Source organism: Myxocyprinus asiaticus, chromosome 3 (genome assembly GCF_019703515.2).
Source record: "Myxocyprinus asiaticus isolate MX2 ecotype Aquarium Trade chromosome 3, UBuf_Myxa_2, whole genome shotgun sequence".
Taxonomy (NCBI): domain Eukaryota; kingdom Metazoa; phylum Chordata; class Actinopteri; order Cypriniformes; family Catostomidae; genus Myxocyprinus; species Myxocyprinus asiaticus.
In genome coordinates this window covers 17487097-17506328 of record NC_059346.1, presented here as the reverse complement: position 1 = coordinate 17506328, position 19232 = coordinate 17487097, and the positions used below count along the sequence as shown (strand labels likewise).

General features: G+C 38.0%; 1 protein-coding gene across 1 annotated transcript; it reads right to left on the bottom strand.

Annotated features, from left to right (window-relative positions):
* Positions 1-59: 59 nt before the first annotated feature.
* On the bottom strand, positions 60-18337 carry radx (RPA1 related single stranded DNA binding protein). The gene is made up of 14 exons (XM_051678119.1): positions 17460-18337; positions 15021-15163; positions 14677-14869; positions 14406-14514; positions 14194-14294; positions 13974-14093; positions 13764-13859; positions 13149-13319; positions 12758-12939; positions 12459-12604; positions 10819-10940; positions 5250-5534; positions 490-654; positions 60-370 (listed from the first exon to the last, which is right to left on the bottom strand). The coding sequence occupies exons 1-14, from the start codon at positions 18013-18015 to the stop codon at positions 225-227; spliced, it is 2535 nt and encodes an 844-aa protein (XP_051534079.1). The 5' UTR covers positions 18016-18337; the 3' UTR covers positions 60-224.
* Between the last annotated feature and the right edge of the window lie 895 nt (positions 18338-19232).

Sequence of the window (19232 nt, the reverse complement as noted above, 5' to 3'; positions counted from 1 at the left end):
TATCAAACCAATATCATAAAGCTTTTATTCTGTGGAAATCAGTAAGAATATTTTAACAAAAAATAGTTTGTAACTTACCCTTAAAGTCCAACAAACTGAACTCACATCAGCTATTCAGAATACATTTTAGCAACGATACTGGCCTTGGCACATTTGTAATTAGTTCTGACCTGGTCAGAAAACTTTTATTTTGCATGATTATTTTTGTGATGTGTAGCGTCTTGTTAACTGCTGTCGGCCTGGCAGATGTCTGCTGTCTTGTAAAGTTTGGAGCAGATCATTTCTATTCTGCTCTCTCCAAGTAGACACAAATCAACAATACACACCACTCTTTCTGACTCCAGCTGAGGGGCAAAACTCATCAATGACCCTGCACAGACAGACACACATACACACTTTAGGACTACACTGCTAACTTGATGCACAGGTTATTCAACAGGGACATGAAGGACAATGTGAAAAGAACAGTATCATACAACACACACACACCTGGTGCAGGGTGGGTACCATCTGGCTGAACACACAGGTGTCCCGTTGACAGGCAGGACAGCAATGAGTTATCATGTTGACTGTGGGGCACTCCAGCAGCTCTGGGATCATCAGAGGAAATGACAGGCACAAACATAACATCTACTGCAGCCTTGTGATTCAGCCCTGTGAATGAAAGAGGGCTACCTATTACCACTGACACTGAGACAACAGCTCTGTTCCAAAATCTACGAAGCTTCCTCACTCCCTACTCTACATAGGCAGCATCCTAATCATGGACAAGTGACTGATTTGGAATGCTCTACATACACTGCCTGGCCAAAAAAAAAAACAACAACAAAAAAGATTTTTGGCAAAATGTTTGGATTTAAAAAAGCAGGTACTTAAGAGCCTATGGTTGGATCATTATTGCAGTGATTATTATGTTTCAGCTGGCAACAATTCTTTTAACCCTAACTGATGCAGTGTGTAGCTTCTCTTTTCGTAAACAACCATGTCAGAAGACGTATCCCATGTTCATAGAAAAGATGTTACTGTGTTTCAGAAGGGGCAAATTATTGGCCTGCATCAAGCAAAAAAAACAAATAAACAAAAAAAAAAAAAAACAAGGAGATTGCTGAAATCACAGGAATTGGGTTAAGAACTGTTCAACATTAAAACAAAACAATTAAAACCTGGAAGGATAATGGTGAACCGTCAGCTTCGCAGGAGAAACGTGGTCGAAAAAAAATCTTGAACGATCGTGTCACTAAAACACCTGAAGTCACATTGTAAAAAATCGACAGTAGAACTCACGGCTATGTTTAATAGTGAAAGTAAGAGCATTTCCAAACACACAATGCGACAACAACTTACAGAATTGGGACTAAACAGCTGTTTGGCCACAAGAAAGCCACTTGTTAGTGAGGCTAATTGGAAAAAACGACTTCAATTTGCTAGGGAGCAAAAAGATTGGACTGTGGAGCAATGGAAAAAGGTCATGTGGTCTGATGAGTCCAGATTTACCCTATTCCAAAGTGATGGGTGTGTCAGGGTAAGAAGGTAAGCGATGCACCTGTCATGCATAGTACAAGCCTCTGGAGGCAATGTTATGATCTGGGGTTGCTTCAGTTGGTCAGGTCTAGGCTCAGCAACGTTATGCAGCAATAAAATTAAGTCAGCTGACTACCTGAATGACCAGGTTATCCCATCAATAGACTTTTTCTTCCTTGATGGCACAGGCATATTCCAGGATGACAATGCCAAGATTTATCGGGCTCTAATTGTGAAGAGTGGTTCAGGGAGCATGAGGAATCATTTTCACACATGAATTGGCTACCACAGAGTCCTGACCTTAACCCCATTTAAAGTCTTTGGGATGTGCTGGAGAAGACTTTACAGAGTGTTTTTTTTTGGAGGGTTTAAAAGGCAAAAATGTGAAGCTTACAATTATATAAAAGCACTTACAGTAATTAATCTGTTAAAAATCATGTATTGTTTGAGCTGTAAAGTTGGCTGTGGCTCAAGTGGTAGAGCAGGTTGGCCACTAATCAAAGGGTTGGCAGTTCAATTCCTGGCCCCCACATGACTCCACATGCCGAAGTGTCCTTGGGCAAGACACTGAACCCCAAGTTGCTCCCAATTGCAAGCTAGCACCTTGCATGGCAGCTCTGCCATCATTGGTGTGAGAGTGTGTGTGTGAATGGATGAATGAGTCACAGTGTAAAGGGCTTTGGTACTGCTAAGGTTAAAAAAGCACTATATAAGTGCATTTACTTCCATTCACTTCCATTGTAAGTGCCTCACTGGAACCTAGATTTGTGCTTTTTTTTTTTTTTTTTAAAGAAAAGGAGGGGCACGTTGAAATTTATTTTTGTGGTAATCAGTATAATGCCACAAATTCTGTTGATTGAGCTCAACTTGCATTGAATCCGGATTATTCCTTAAACGGCTCATGCACATCACATACATAGGTTGCATCCAAAAGCTGGAAATTGCTGCTTTTGGAGGCTATATACGAAGGTACAGTTGAAGTCAGAAGTTTACATACACTTAAGTTGAAGTCATTAAAACTAATTTTTTTAACCACTCCACAAATTTCATATTAGCAAACTATAGTTTTGGCAAGTTGTTTAGGACATCTACTTTGTGCATGACATGAGTAATTTTTCCAACAATTATTTACAGACAGATTGTTTCACTTTTAATAGACTATATCACAATTCCAGTGGGTCAGAAGTTTACATACACTAAGTTAACTGTGCCTTTAAGCAGCTTGGAAAATTCCAGAAAATGATGTTAAGCCTTTAGGCAATTAGCTTCTGATAGGCTAACTGGAGTCAATTGGAGGTGTATCTGTGGATGTATTTTAATGTCTACCTTCAAAGTCGGTGCCTCTTTGCTTGACATCATGGGAAAATCAAAATAAATCTATTATTATTCTCTCTATTATTATTATGAACATTCTTAAAATAGTGATCCTAACTGACCTCAGACAGGGAATGTTTTCTACGATTTAATGTCAGGAATTGTCATGGCTAAGGTGTATGTAAACCTCTGACTTCAACTGTAGGTAATAGGAATGTGCAAAACTACCAATTTTCATAATCGACTAGTCAGTCGGTTGTTTTAATTAGGCTCAATTATGTTCAAGTGACACCATTTAAAGGTATATATGGACACTAAGTGCAGCACTTCAACATGGTGACTAACGGATATTCAACAAATAAATAAGCTAAATAACTATGACATCTTACTGCACAAAACTATCAAAGTAAGAAAGGTAAGAAATAAGAAAGGCTCCAATACAAAACGGCACAAAACAGTTTAAGCGCATCCTGAACACAGAATGACGCACTTCAATGTAACCAAAGTGCTTCAGGGCGATCCTCGCTGCACATTCAAATGAGCAAAAATACAAGATGATGCATCTTCATCATCTAGTACGACATCATGCAGTTTAAACCTTTTTATGACAACTATTAATTAAGGAGTGTCATACAGAATCAGCAAAAGACATTAATCTCTCCACAGCACTTCACAAATAAGGGAATACACAGCAGAAGATTTATCGCCCGATAGTGATCATCTTGAAAAATGTTGTTGATGCAGTGCTTTGCTGTAACAGTAGCACATTAAGACTAACCCTAAAGCATTAAAGAGACGAAACTTACAGAGGGTTTTACTGTGCTGACTGTTATTCACTGTTAAGCACAGCAAGCTATCATCATGCAAAATAGCTCTCTCTTAATTAATCTGAAAATTGCCTCTCCCATTAAAACCACCACCACTAAAAATATTAATGTTAGTAGTCGACCCCACTAATTGACTAGTCAGTTGTTAGAAGACTAGTCGATCACTCCAGCACATCCCTAATAGGTAGGCATCAAGGCACATCCTAATAAAATATTTGCATCACATTCTGTCTACTGAGATGCCTTCATCTGATCAGTTTTTGAAGTCAGTGTTGATTCTGCCTTCACTCCCTTTAATATCGCAAAATCCTGCATGTGTGGTTTGCTGGTTGGTTGTTTTTCTTATTAGTCCATTTCTAGCGAGAAATAAGCATTGTTGTTTCTATATATTTGCTTTATGTTATGTTTAATGCTCACTTGAAATAATTTTAGATCATAAGACTGAAACCAGTGTCCTTATGAGGTGACTTCATATGCAAATCGCTGCCTGTGAAGTCATTGACTGACTGGGCACTGAGGTATCAAGGTAGCTGCCTAAGCTTTCGGACACAGCCATGGTGCTTCTCACAAAACAACTATTAGTCCAATGGAATTTCACACTGGCATGTTGTTGAGCAACTCAGTTTCATATTTTTTTCAAACATGTATGAATTTCTTTCTTCTTTGGATCATAAAAGATGATGTTAGGCAGAATGTTAGGGGCTAACAGCCTCAGTCACAATTAACTTTTATTGAATCTTTTTCCATACTAAGTCTTTCTAGCAAGTCAGTCTACTGTCGGCCATGTTTGGAATGCTCTCTGGAGGATATTTCCAGTCATGACAGTGCAGCTCCTATCTACTTGAATGGGGAAAGACCGAAATCTACAAAATGGTTGGTCGAGATTGCGATCAAAGAACATGTTTCAAATCAGCAGTAAAATCTGACATCACTGGTTTCATAATTTGTGCTTCTTTACCTCAGATTCTGCACAAAAAAAAAAATAAATCATAGCTATACAGCTACTTGTATAGCTAATGTATAGTATGCATGTTCTCAAGTTGATTGTCCGGCCATGTCTTTATCTAAAAAGTGTTTGGCTTTTTCCCGTAAGGCGAACTTCCTTTCTTCATCCGTTGACCATTGGGCGTTCCAATTCATCCTATTCATTTCTCTGCTGAGGTCGCATTTTGCCAAAAATCTCCTTTTATGTTTCATCAAAGAAAGAAAGAAACTTTTGGAACTACATAAGGGTGAGTAAATGATTACAGGATTTTAATTTTTGGGTGAACTATCCCTTTAGATGAATTTTTCATTGATCTCGTTGCAACACATTTTAGGATTGCCTTGTCTGTGAAGGATACAAAGCAACACTGCCTTAGAAAAGGCAAAATGAAGGTATCTTAGGAGGTAGCATAATTATACTTTCTATTGTTTGGAACAGCCTTCACTTCAGAAATGTTTATATGGTGCCTTAAAATGCTGTCTAGGTAGGAAGCTTACTAGGTTTTGGAACAAAATTTATAAGTACAATTTAACTACATACTCTTGTCACATTGGTGGATGCCTATACACATTTGCTTCCCAAATGCTGCTCTTAGCTCTTACCCAGTATTGTGAGTGTAAAGTAGCTGGTGCAGGCCACAGGTGTGTGTGTATGTGAGTTGAGATCGGGGGTCCATCTTGCTGGACTCAGGTTCAGGTGATGTAGCAGAATTTCTTTGTCATCAAAGTGGAATTTTTCTGGAATACTTTCTTGATCGAGTTTGCCACAGTAAAAGTGATCCGTCACTTTCTGTTTTAGTAACGGCCAGTAGCTGCTCTCCCACATTGCACTGGTGTGGCTGGCAGCTTGCTGTGCATCTTGAACTCCACTTGATGTCTGGTTGCCCTCTTCAGAGAACATTAACATTACACAACATAACATATTATTGTAACTTATTAAAGAGACACTTTCACTATATCTACTGCTGAGTTTGTGGGTGAAAGTTGTTTAATTTTTCATCATCACACTGAACGTCATTGCATTAGGTACAAAACACCAAACCAAGTGGCATTTGCAAGCAAATTATGCTAGACCTTTTCTCAGAATAAACTTCACTTTTCTTAGCCACTTTTTGCCTTCTTGAACATTGTATCACAATTATACACTCATTGAGCACTTCATTAGGAACACCAGTACACCTACTTATTCATGCGATTATTTAATCAGCCAATCCTGTGGCAGCAGTGCAATTCATAAAATCATTCAGATACAGGTCAGAAGCTTCAGTTAATGTTCACATCAACCATAAGAATGGGAAAAATTGTTATTTCGACCATGGCATGATTGTTGGTGCCAGAAGGGCTGGTTTGAGTATTTCTGTAACTGCTGACCTCCTGGGATTTTCATGCACAACAGTCTTTAGAGTTTACTCAGAATGGTGCCAAGAACAAAAAACATCCAGTAAGCAGCAGTTCTGCGGATGGAAACGCCTTGTTGATGAGAGAGGTCAACGGAGAATGGCCAGACTGGTTAGAGCTGACAGAAAGGCTACGGTAACTCAGACAACCCCTCTGTACAATTGTGGTGAGCAGAATAGCACCTCAGAATGCACAACACGTTGCACTTTGAGGCGCATGGGCTACAACAGCAGAAGACCACACCGGGTTCCACTTCTGTCAGCCAAGAACAGAAAGCTGAGGCTGCAGTGGGCATAGGCTCACCAAAACTGGACAGTTGAAGACTGGAAAAACGTACAGTTGAAGTCATACATTTACATACACTTAGGTTGAAGTCATTAAAACTATTTTTTTAACCACTCCACAGAATTCATATTAGCAAACTATAGTTTTGGTAAGTTGTTTAGGACATCTGCTTTGTGCATGACATGAGTACATTTTCCAACAATTGTTTACAGACAGATTGTTTCACCTTTAATTGACTATATCACAATTCCAGTGGGTCAGAAGTTTACATTCACTAAGTTTAAGCAGCTTGGAAAATTCCAGAAAATTATGTCAAGCCTTTAGACAATTAGCTTCTGATAGGCTAATTGGAGTCAGTTGGAGGTATACCTGTGGATGTATTTTAAGGCCTACATTCAAACTCAGTGCCTCTTTGCTTGACATCATGGGAAAATCAAAAGAAATCAGCCAAGACCTCTGAAAAAACACTGTGGACCTCCACAAGTCTGGATCATCCTTGGGAGCAATTTCCAAATGAAGGTACCACATTCATCTGTACAAACAATAGTACACAAGTATAAACACCATGGGACCATGCAGCCATCATACCACTCAGGAAGGAGACACATTCTGTCTCCTAGAGATGAGCATAGTTTAGTGCAAAAAGTGCAAATCAATTCCAGAACAACAGCAAAGGACCTTGTGAAGATGCTGGAGGAAACAGGTAGACAAGTATCTATATCCACAGTAAAACGAGTCCTATATCAACATAACCTGAAAGGCTGCTCAGGAAGGAAGAAGCCACTGTTCCAAAACTGCCAAAAAAAGCCAGACTACAGTTTGCAAGTGCACATGGGAACAAAGATAATACTTTTTGGAGAAATGTCCTCTGGTCTGATGAAACAAAAATTGAACTGTTTGGCCATAATGACCATTATGTTTGGAGGAAAAAGGGTGAGGCTTGCAAGCCAAAGAACACCATCCCAACCGTGAAGCATGGGGATGGCAGCATCATGTTGTGGGGGTGCTTTTCTGCAGGAGGGACTGGTGCACTTCACAAAATAGATGGCATCATGAGGAAGGAAATTATGTAGGATATATTGAAGCAACATCTCAAGACATCAGCCAGGAAGTTAAAGCTCAGTCGCAAATGGGCCTTCCAAATGGACAATGACCCCAAGCATACCTCCAAAGTTGTGGCAGAATGGCTTAACCCTCTGGGGTCGACGGACGCGTCAGCGCATCCTGCTGGATTTTTTCCGCATAACAGCGGAAACAACTTAAAATACTCCATCATTTTTGGGCATACAGTTAAGTGTAAGACATCATTAGAAACTATAAAGGGTCTACTTTTATTTGTGCACACTCACAATAACAACAAAAGCTTGTGCTTTTGTAAAATATAGAAAACAAACAGGGTGCGCTTTCAGCCGTCTCTGTCTCCGTGAGCATCTTTCTGAAACACGTCACATAAATGAAGTGAAACTCCACGAATACTTATCACACAAACATGAAACATGTCTAAAGAAAGCTTAAAATGTCTACTTTTAAACAAAACAATTCAAATTTAAAACAAATATTCTCCTGCAATGTCATCTGTATGAAACAAAGAGATGTACAGTTTCTCCTGGCTCAGCTCATTATCGCTAATGTGATCACACCAACCAGCAGAGCGCGCTATTCATACGGTAATGTGCTGAGGCGATCAATGCAAATGGTAAACGCCCCCACAACAATGCCTTAAAAACCATCAAGTTCATTATCAGATTCATTCACTTTCCTGCGCGTTTGGAAGATGGCACGCTACACAGGTGAGGAAGCTCTACAGATGTTCCTGGATAGTGACTAAGAGATCACATTTTACTCAGAAGAAGAGCGGGACTCCGACGAGGAACGTTTGCATTTTGAAGAGCGACTTGATCCAGCTGAGGATACAATTCCGGATGAGTAAGTCATTTAGTTTTACTTACATTAGTTGAGATGCTATTTTATATAAACATGTATATATTTTACTAGCTGGACTATTTCCAGACTTGCCAGCCAGTATTCAGAGTATTGAAATTTGAAATATGTCCTAATAGGCAAGTTTTAGTTACATTTAAATGTTGTTTCGGCTAAAGCAGGTATTTAAATTGTATGCTGTGTGATATAAATATGATATGTAATATGATATAAAAATAATATGAATGTTTAGATTATATTTTAACTAGTGTTTATGCTGCCTCATTATCATCAACGAAGCTTGTGCTTGCAAATATCTGTTCGTGTGTAAATGTGTAAAATGTGCTGTAAATATGCCCATATTAGAAAATCAGCATATTAGAATGATTTCTGAAGGATCATGTGACACTGAAGAGTGCAGTAATGATGCTGAAAATTCAGCTTTGATCACAGGAATAAATTGCATTTTACAATATATTCAAATAGAAAACAGTTATTTTAAATTGTAAAAATATTTCACAATATCACTTTTTTTTGCTGTATTTTGGATCAAATAAATGCAGCCTTGGTGAGCAGAAGAGACTTCTTTTAAAAACATTAAAAAATCTTACAGATCTATAAACTTTTAAATGGTAGTGTAGGTCTTAAGTTTTTAAGTAAAGTCTTTACGTAAAGAAAATGTACAGTCAGATAATACATTCAATCATTAAGTCTCCTCACATTCATTCTCTCTCAGGGGAGGGGTCTTTGTCTCCTCAGGTGTGAATCACATCAATATTCATGATCATCCACGCCTCCTCACATATGGCCTTTCTAACACTAAAAGTGTCTTACAAAAGTTAAATGACTATATTGTTTTGTATGAATGAGTGATCAGGATGGTTTCACATCATTTTTGTAGCAAAAATTCTAGGCTACAAGATCCAGTCCTCAAAAGTCTTGTGAACAAATGTTTAGTATGTGTTATATGGCCTTATTTCAGTGACTTACAATTTTTGTTTTTTCAAAAAACATGCATAAACGCTATTTTCTCAAAAATACAAACATGTACATACATGTTGTTCACATACTATTGTAGCCCAGTATTGTGCTGAATACAGTGTTATCAGACTTCAGCCATTAATATGTTTTTAAGCAACTGAAAAAAGCACAAATGTCAAGGCATGTCAAAACTTCTCCAGGGCCCAAAACACCCTCAGACCCCAGAGGGTTAAGGACAACAAAGTCAAGGTATTGGAGTGGTCATCACAAAGCCCTGACCTCAATCCGATAGAAAATTTGAGGGCAGAACTGAAAAAGCATGTGCAAGCAAGGAGGCCTACAAACCTAACTCAGTTAAACCAGTTCTGTCTGGAGGAATGGGCCAAAATTCCAGCAACTTACTGTGAGAAGCTTGTGGAAGGCTACCCAAAACGTTTGACCCAAGTTAAACAATTTAAAGGCAATGCTACCACATACTTACAAAGTGTATGTAAACTTCTTACCCACTGGGAATGTGATAAAAGAAATAAAAGCTGAAATCATTCTCTCTACTATTATTCTGACATTTCATATTCTTAAAATAAAGCAGTGATCCTATCTGACCTAAGACGGAATGTTTTTTATGAATAAATGTCAGGAATTGTGAAAAACTGAGTTTAAATGAATTTGGCTAAGGTGTATGTAAACTTCTGACTTCAACTGTAGCCTGGTCTAATGAATCTCGATTTCTGCTGAGGCACACTGATGGTAGGGTCAGAATTTGGTGCCAACAGCACGAATCCATGGACCCAACCTGCCTTGTGTCAACAATCCAGGCTGGTGGCGGTGGTTTAATGGTGTGGGGAATGTTTTCTTGTCAAACTTTGGGCCCATTTATATCAATTAACATTGCTTGATATTTGAGTATTGCTGCTGACCATGGGCATCCCTTCATGGCCACAATTTACCCATCTTCTAATGGGTGACATAATAATTCACCATGTCACAAAGCAAAAGTCATCTTAAATTGGTTTCATGAACATAAACCGGATCTGCATCCAATAGAACACCTTTGGAAAGCGGTAGAATGGGAGATTCGCAGCATGAATGTGCAGCTGACAAATCTGCAGAAATTGCATGATGCGATCATGTCAACATGGACCAGAATCTCAAAGGAATGTTTCCAACATCTTGTGGAATCCATGCTATGAAGAATTGAGGCTGTTTTATGAGCAAAGGGAGGCCCCTGCCCAGTATAATGATCCTAATAAAGTGCTCAGTTAGTGTATTTGTTTTTTACAATTTAAAACATCACACATTTTGTGAAATGTTTTGCATAAAATTTGTGTATGTGCAATATTTCTTTATTACAATGTGATTGGTTTGAATTTTTTTGTTAAATAATGCAAATAATCCACATTAAGTGTGGCTTAAATGGCCAAATACTTATTGGGGACACTGAATTTAAGTATATTTTTCATATTTATAACTACTGCAAAATGTTTTTAATTTTAACTGTTACTCTGATGGTTAAGTCACATTAACTGATACGTGAGGATAAAGATATTTGCCAGTGTTCGGTGGGTGTGTTGTATTAAGGATACAGCACCTTTCCTTAATGTGGACAGTCTGATAGTGTGTTCGTCTCCACTCTCAAATTCCTCTGTGTCTGCCTCCTCTCTGTTACAGCCCTCCTCTTCCTCCTCTTCGTGAGAGGTAAAGCCCACCTGCCTAAGGGCCCAATCAGACGGGGGATTTAATAGAGACTTAACATTAGCCATATCCTCCAGAGTGAGGTAGCAATGTTTTGGGCAAAAGAGTAGAGTAGAATTAATGTAAATCAAATGAATTTCATATCTCAGTAATACAAAAGTGCAGCTGGGCAGAGCTAAAAGTACAACAGGCAGGTTTTCTGATTAGTGAAATTAAAGTTGCTTAAGAAGAAAAAAAAAATTAACACTAGATATCCTATTATTAATAGTGTGATTAATTGTAGGAAAATGAAGAGTGAGTTTTTGTATGGATGAGCTTAATGTTAATTAAAACAATCAATTTAATTCAACAGAATTAGAAGAATTAAACTATTTACTTAAAAAAAAAAAATACACATGGGTGTGAAACTGAACTGTGAAATGAAATGCTGTGGTAACTCATGAATGGGCTGAAGTGAGATTCACACTTTACAATAAGGTCCCATTTGTTAACATGAACTAACAATGAACAATACTTTTGACATGATTTCATGTCTCTATAGATAATGAAGATAATGAAGAAATTATACACACAAAAAAAAGCAAAGTTTAAAAAAAAAAAGAGAATAATATTAAACAATGCAACATGAATGGAAATACATGTATGGGGCAGTGGTTAAGGCTCTGGGTTACTGATCACAAGGTCGGGGGTTCAAGCCCCAGCACTGCCAAGATGCCACTGTTGGGCCCTTGAGCAAGGCCCTTGACCCTATCTGCTCCAGGGGCGCTGTAACATGGCTGACCCTGCACTCTGACCCCAGCTTAGCTGGGATATGTGAAAAAAAAGAATTTCACTGTATATGTGCAAAATGTATAACATGTGATAAATAAATACAATTATTATCAATTAAAAATTAATTAATTTAATAGCTATATGCATTAGTCAATATGATGTAAAATCAAAAGTATATTTAAGCAGACTGGAGACTGGATAAAAGTATTATAGCATATAGCCATGACAGGCTGTGAATTACAGTGATTTTACCACTGGAAAAGGGTGTCCTTATCTGGAACTATTTACTTGATAAACATGATAAAAAACACTCAAAGCTAATAAAATATAAATGTAACTGGTAACACTTTGCAATAAGGTTCTATTCGTTAGCATTAGATAATGCATTATGTATCATGAACAAACAATTAACAATATATTGTTTACAGCATTTATTAATCTTTGTTAATGTTAGTTAATAAAAATACAATTGATCATTTTTAGATTATGCTAGTTCATAGTGCATTAATTAATGTTAACAAATACAACTTTGATTGTATAGGTTGAAATGAATACTAAGATTAATAAATGCTGTAAAATATTGTTCATTGTTAGTTCATGTCAACAAATGGAACCTTATTGTAAAGTGTTACCATGTAATTCAAATTACAGTTTCAAATGGAAAAGATTAACTAAATAAAACACCAAACCAACCAAACAACCAAAAGAAACATAAACAGCATAATGGATTTAAAATACTGTGGTTACCTGTTGAAGGAGCCTCACCTTGAGTCTGTTTGCACTTTCCTGCGTTTAGGTGTAGCTGCGGTGTCAGAATCGGATGATATTGAGTCCATTTCTCCCTGTTCTACAAACCCCTCATCCCCTGTGGAGAGAGGCCTTACCACTATAGCATCACTGACACCTTCCAGCTGTAAAAACATTAACATTCTTGTCATCATTTTGTTCAGCACATAGAAATACTTAGTGTTTTTAAGAGAAACCATAAGGACATCTGTTCTTCAATGGCTGCATTATACCATAAAAAAAATCTTGCTTTGGTGACTGCAGACAATATAACAGACCTGTTGCGCACTTTGTGATGTGCCTTGTACAGTGTTGGCTCCAGGGTGTGGTTCCCCTGGTGGCCAGATGTGGTACTGCACTGCGGCCACATAGCCCTGTATGGCCACTCTCCTATGCTCCCGATACTGCATACTCTCTAGCTCTCCCTTCAGATCAGCAACGGCTGTTATTGATGTCTCATCTACAACACACAGTAACACCAGTCAGGGTGGTGAAATTAATTAAATTACAGATTAACATGAGATCTTTACTAAAACAATTAACCTGAAAATACTAAGAAGTCCAACCCCAGAATTCTCTGAAATTCTCATTACTGACAACTGTGTATAATAATTACAGCAGCGATACTGTGTTAGAGCAATGTATAATGTTTAGGAGGGCAGCTCTTACTGGCTGTGTTGTTAATGGTGGTTTGTGTGAAGGTAGGTTGGCCAGGAGGATAGCAGTATTGTCCTCCGACAGCAGTCCTCCGCAGCATGACACTGTCCTTAAGTGTCTTAGTCCACTGGATGAATGCTTTTACCTTTGGCTCATTGACATATGGCTGCTTTTTGTGACAGCCTGACAAAAAAACACAAGTTTGATTTTCCATCATAGCGGGGACTTTCCATTGACTTTTTCTAATGTTTTTATACTGAGCTAATCATATTTTCTATCTCCGCAATAGAGTGTAGACAAAGCCTAAACAATACATAAACACACACGTTTATCTGTGGCCTCAAGGGCGAGAAGGGTATAGCTGCAGGCATAGCTCCAAAAAGGGGCGTGGGCTCCAAATTGCCATTAAAGATATAGGGAGCCCCTAACCTAACCCTTTCCCTAACCTTAACTGTGAGAGGAAGTGACACCCACTTTTGGAGTTGGCGCAACCCCCTTTTGGATTATCCACAACCTTTTTGGAGTAACTCCACCCTCTTTTGGAGATTCTGCTCCCATTTGGAGGTCCCCGGCCTGCAGCTTTACCTCCTTGTCATGGGCTGATTTCAGGGTCTGACTGGAATTCACCTGTAATGAAGAGCTGAGTTTCTGTGCTACTGGTGAGATAGACAGAACTGCCCACCACCTGACACACCCTCATCTGAGTGCACACCAGATACGTCACTTTGGAGAGAAAGTAAAAAATAAAGAGAAAGAGAGAGCGATTGAGTGGAATGAGGTGATCTAGCATAATTTGAATTTAATGCTAATGCATTATGACATGGACTGATGTTTTACTGGGGCAGATATTGTTGAAGATCTCTGGCTGGGATGTCGAGAAGATCTCCAAGATAAAGGGAGAGTCAGCTGTGCCATCCACTGCATGTACCCATCGATACGCCCAGAACTTCTCAGGTCCTGACACACAAACATGCAGACATAACTGTACTTCTGTAATACTAGGCAGCAAGTTATAAAAACAATTACAGACACAAAGCGGTCCAACTAAAAGCAATACCTGACTTTTCCTTGCTTCTGATTCGCTCAATGCGTCCCACATATGTCACAAGACCAATGATGTCACAGGCATAGTTACTGTTTAACGCCTCCACCTCTGACCTGGTCACAGACAGAAATATAGTGAATCGCTGAATCGTTTTTGAACAGATTCACTAAAATGAACAGATTGAAAGAACCACTTCTCAATACTATTTTATATGTGAGTGGTACCTTGTGATAAAGTTGTATGGGACATCAGGAAGGCCCCACTGAGGCTGAACACTTTTCGGTGGAATCACCGTCACTATTGATGCAGGACTTCGAGGATTCAAGCAGATCTCTACACAACACAACCACATTCAAACAACTGAAATAATCTATTTGATTTTGCTCTGGACATGACCTGATATTACATAAGGCCCAGCGATGCCCCCCTGTATAAAACATAAACACATAGTTGAAATTCTAGCGTAAGGATAGCGGAAAGAATTCCAGGACATACCAATGGAGCGAAAAGCCATGAGAGAGAGCGTGTTGATCTGCGGTCTGGAGCGGTTTTGATAACTGTGTTTCAAAGTGTACTGCTGCAGGTACAGAACCGAGCCCACTGTCAGTCGATTGTACCACTCAGGACAAAGATCATTCCACAAAACCAGAGACATGATCCCACTCTGATCAGCCACCTCATAGTATACCTGAGAGACAGCCGCACACATAGATAAAAAAGAGAGAAGAACCAAAAAAAAAAAAAAGAGACAGTGTGTCACCAAATCATATCAGGCATGTGTGCTTTCCATTGCAAACTAAGAAAGTCATCACTGATTGCAGATAGGAGCTATGACTCACTTGAAATGGGAAGTCAATACTTTGTCCTGGTTTTCCATAGTACTTGATCCTGGATCTGTGCAGAATTCTGACCAGCAGTGGGAGTGGCCGTCTGGAGCTGTGAAAGAATGCATCCAGATCCGCAAGTAGAGTGATTTTAGACACTGTCAAACAAAGACAACAACAAAATTAACTAGGGATGTGCACAAGTAATCGAGTAATCGTTCAAAACCAAATAATGGACTATCAAAAATACTACTCGAAAATCACAAATTGATTTTCTTTTGCATATTGTCCTGCCATAGGCAAAGCTGAATAATACTGTACTTTCCCTCTGAATCTCTCACCAAATCTCACAGTTACATTGAGAATTGTAATGAAATGCAATGAGAATTGAATTAATGCATATTGTTCATTTAATTATTCCAAAAGAAATGCATAGTTTGTTACAGTAGCTTATTTTTAGGGATGTCCCGATACCATTGTTCTGAGAACGAGTACGAGTACTGATACATTCTTTTTGGTACTCGCTCGCCAAAACAGAGTCCGATACCTGTTTTTTTTTTTTTTTTTATTCCATATCAACAATTTATTTCAAATTTCAACTGGTGTTCAAATAAATGAATTCATTAAAATTAATCAAATGAAAGTAAACAATAATTTTTCAACTTTATATTATTTTTATCAAATTAAGTGATTTTATACAGAACCTCACAGCAAGATCCAAAATAAAACATTTTTGTCAAATAAAGTGCTGCATAAAAGAGCATCACAGATGTGAGATACTGCTTAAATATAAAAAAAAAATACTATTGATTTAGAATTATTATTATTATTATTTGTAGTATTACAGTGAATGCAACATAACTATTTCTGTCTTTTTTCCCTTAATTAAACTGAGCTTTTATTTTGCCTGAGCTTTTATTTTGAAGTCTTTCTGTGTTGTTATGACCAAAGAGCTCTGACATTATGATGGTAGCTTCCCACTCTGGAAAAAACGTTCGCTACGTGACTCAAAGTGATTATTAAACCGCAAAAGGCTGCTATTTAATTCAATAAATATGTAGTCTGTATGTGCCTCGTGCTACAAAGTGAATTAGAGCTCTGCCTGCTGTCATCTGCTACAAACAGAGCATGCGATGCTCATGATGGTGTTTTCCGTGTATGAGCCAAGGATCTCTTAAAGGTATGAGCACTCTATGTCTTTATGTCAGCAAAATACCGGCTCCACACATTCACAAGCACTCACATTTAAAGTGCTGCACATTCAAACTATATATTTATCACACTAAATAATCTAATTAAATAATCATTAATTCATTAAATAATCTCTCTAGGACATAAAGTGATTTTAATTTGTGCATTTTAATAACATTCATATGTCAGATGGTATCGGTTTTTGATAGCGGAGCATTTTTACGAGCACGAGTACAAGCACATGAACGCTGTATCGGCCCTGATTCCGATACCAGTATCAGGGACACCCCTACTTATTTTGAAACCATTCTTGGTAACATTTTGTGAATTAAATCAAATATAAAGGTGTCGTACCTGTTTTTCTTTACCTTTTCTATTTAAAACTAATCAATTAATCATTTTTTGTAGGTTAGAGTACTTAACTACAAAATTATTCTATAATGCCCAGCTCTAAAATTGACCACATCTAAGGGACATACACACACTAGTTACTCTTCCACCATGAATTAAGTGCAAAAGACCAGTTGTGAGAAAACTAATAAAACATTTAGAAACAAACTACAGGTTTTAATGTGAATATTAATACAAAATTTAATGAAGTTATATTCTATGTTCAATACAAGTTAAGCTTAATCGACAGCATTTGTGACATAATGTTGATAAATACAAAAAATCATTTATTTTCTTTAAAAAATGCGAAGTTACAGTGAGGCACTTACAATAGAAGTGAATGGGGCCAAGTTTTAGATGGTGCATAGGCAGAAATGTGAAGCTTATAATTTTATAAAAGCACTTAATTTCATTCTTCAGTTAAAACTCATGCATTATTTGAGCTGTAAAGTTTTTTAAATCGTCGTTTTAGGGTTTACAGTGTTATGTCGTTATGCAACGAAGATTTACAATTGGATATAACTTCACATAGAAAAGATTAAGAAGTGATTTTATCACACTAAAATCATGTTAACATGCATATCGTTTACGTCTTGTGGCTATACTTTTGAAAAAGTGAGTATTTCTTTTTATCGTTTACGGATTGGCCCCATTCACTTCTATTGTAAGTGCCTCACTGTAAACCAGATTTTTTATTTTAAAGAAAATGGATGGACAAGTCATAATACATTTTTGTGACAATCAACATTATGCCACAAATGCTTTCGATTGAGCAAACCTTGAACTGAACCCGGAATATTTATTTAATAAATATAAAATTATAAATATATGGAGGTAATATCATTCTCTATGCTACACACACTGTTTACATACCATCAATAACCACTTCTGGCGGAGGGCTGTTGGGAATCCACACGCTACCATAAGGATCATCGTTTATCCACAGGGACAAATAATGTTTTCTGCCCAGCTGGAGGGGTTCATCAGTTCGACTCACATCATTCCGACTCCACTGCGGGATATTCCCGACGTCTTTTATGGACAGAAACCTCTCAGGGAGCTCCACGACGCTGTGGATGCAGTCTATCCTCAGGTAACTGTGACACAACCTCGTCTCATCGTGGATCACAGACAGCTGGGCCACCAGAACCCCAGTACCGCAGCGCAGTGAGCCCGTCCAGACCAACCGGTTCAGACTCTCCGCCAACTGACACTTCACTCGCCACCGACCGTCCGTTACCGTTATATCGTAGCTGTAGGACTCAGCGGCGGGATGTTGTAGGCTCAGGTAGCGGTTCAAAACGACGACAGCCACGCACAGCGGACTGGGGAGGGTCAGGGACAGAGCGTGTGCGGACTGCAGCTGCTCCAGCACCGCCTGAAGAGCAGAACTAGACCCGTGGTCACTAGTATACGCTGGACCTGCCATCACTGAGAGCAGAACGTCCTGATACTGATCCTGACTCAAACACTACATAATCTGTCCCGAACCAGATGCAACCACCCAATGAAGTTATAATGAATACCTGTCATTCAATGTGTACAATATGTGAGAATATGAATGTGACGGTATGTGATAGGCTTACACGCGTATTTGATATGTACAGACTTTTCTCCCTTCAGTTTTTTAAATGCTACACTTTTATGCAATCAGTAAATTTTATGGCTCATTAGGACTCTCATGTAATATATTGCTATTAAACTTAGCTCGAGACGTAAACAAATAAAGAGCGCGCGACGCGTTCGTGGTTCTTCTTCCCAAGCAGTTTCAAATAAATCACTGAACGGCGCCGCACCGCCACCTACTGGCACGGAGAAAACAACGGCGACATTAGATATAGAAAGGTACCTCAAAAAATGAATTAGCTAATATTCACTTTATATAAGGATCGGAATAATTAACTGTCATGTTTTCCTTCAAATTGTTGCTTTTGTTTAAAATTGTACAGCTTCTAATAGAGCTATTTAGTCATGACGTCAATTTGTAGGCCAACCCAGAAGGCTTATTCGCCATGGGTTCCCATGGTAATTTTGTTAAAAATGGGCTTGTAGAATAGTAATTTTCGATTTGTGAGTAAAATAAGGTCTGTGGTTAATATAATTTAGAAGCGATACATACCTAAAAAGTTAATTTTGAAACTGCTGAAGTTGCTAACAAGTTGCTACAAGGACAACAAGCACATACACTATTCTTGTGGTAATTGTATGATTTGTACGGTGGCGTAATGCTTTTATTCACTCAGTTATGTCGTAAAAACTACATCTTTTATCGTAATAACGAGATATTATGTAAAAAAAAAAAAAAAAAAAAAAAAAAACTACATATTTTTTCGTTATAACAAGATATGTGGTAAAAACGAAATATTTTTCTCGTTATAAAAAAATATTTTGTCATAAAAACAACCTCTTTTCTCCTAATAACGAAATAGTCATGTCATAAAAACGACATCTTCTGTCGTTTTTGCCAGATGTTTTGAGCATCTCACAAATTAACTTAGGCTACGTATCACTTTTCATGTCTCAGCCTACTTTCTTACAATAGTACAGTGCAGGCTACTTAAATTAACCCAATACGTAAATGTTTTTTATTTTGTAACATTTTGAACCTCCGGAATCGCGAGGTTTCAGAGGAAAATATTCAAAACA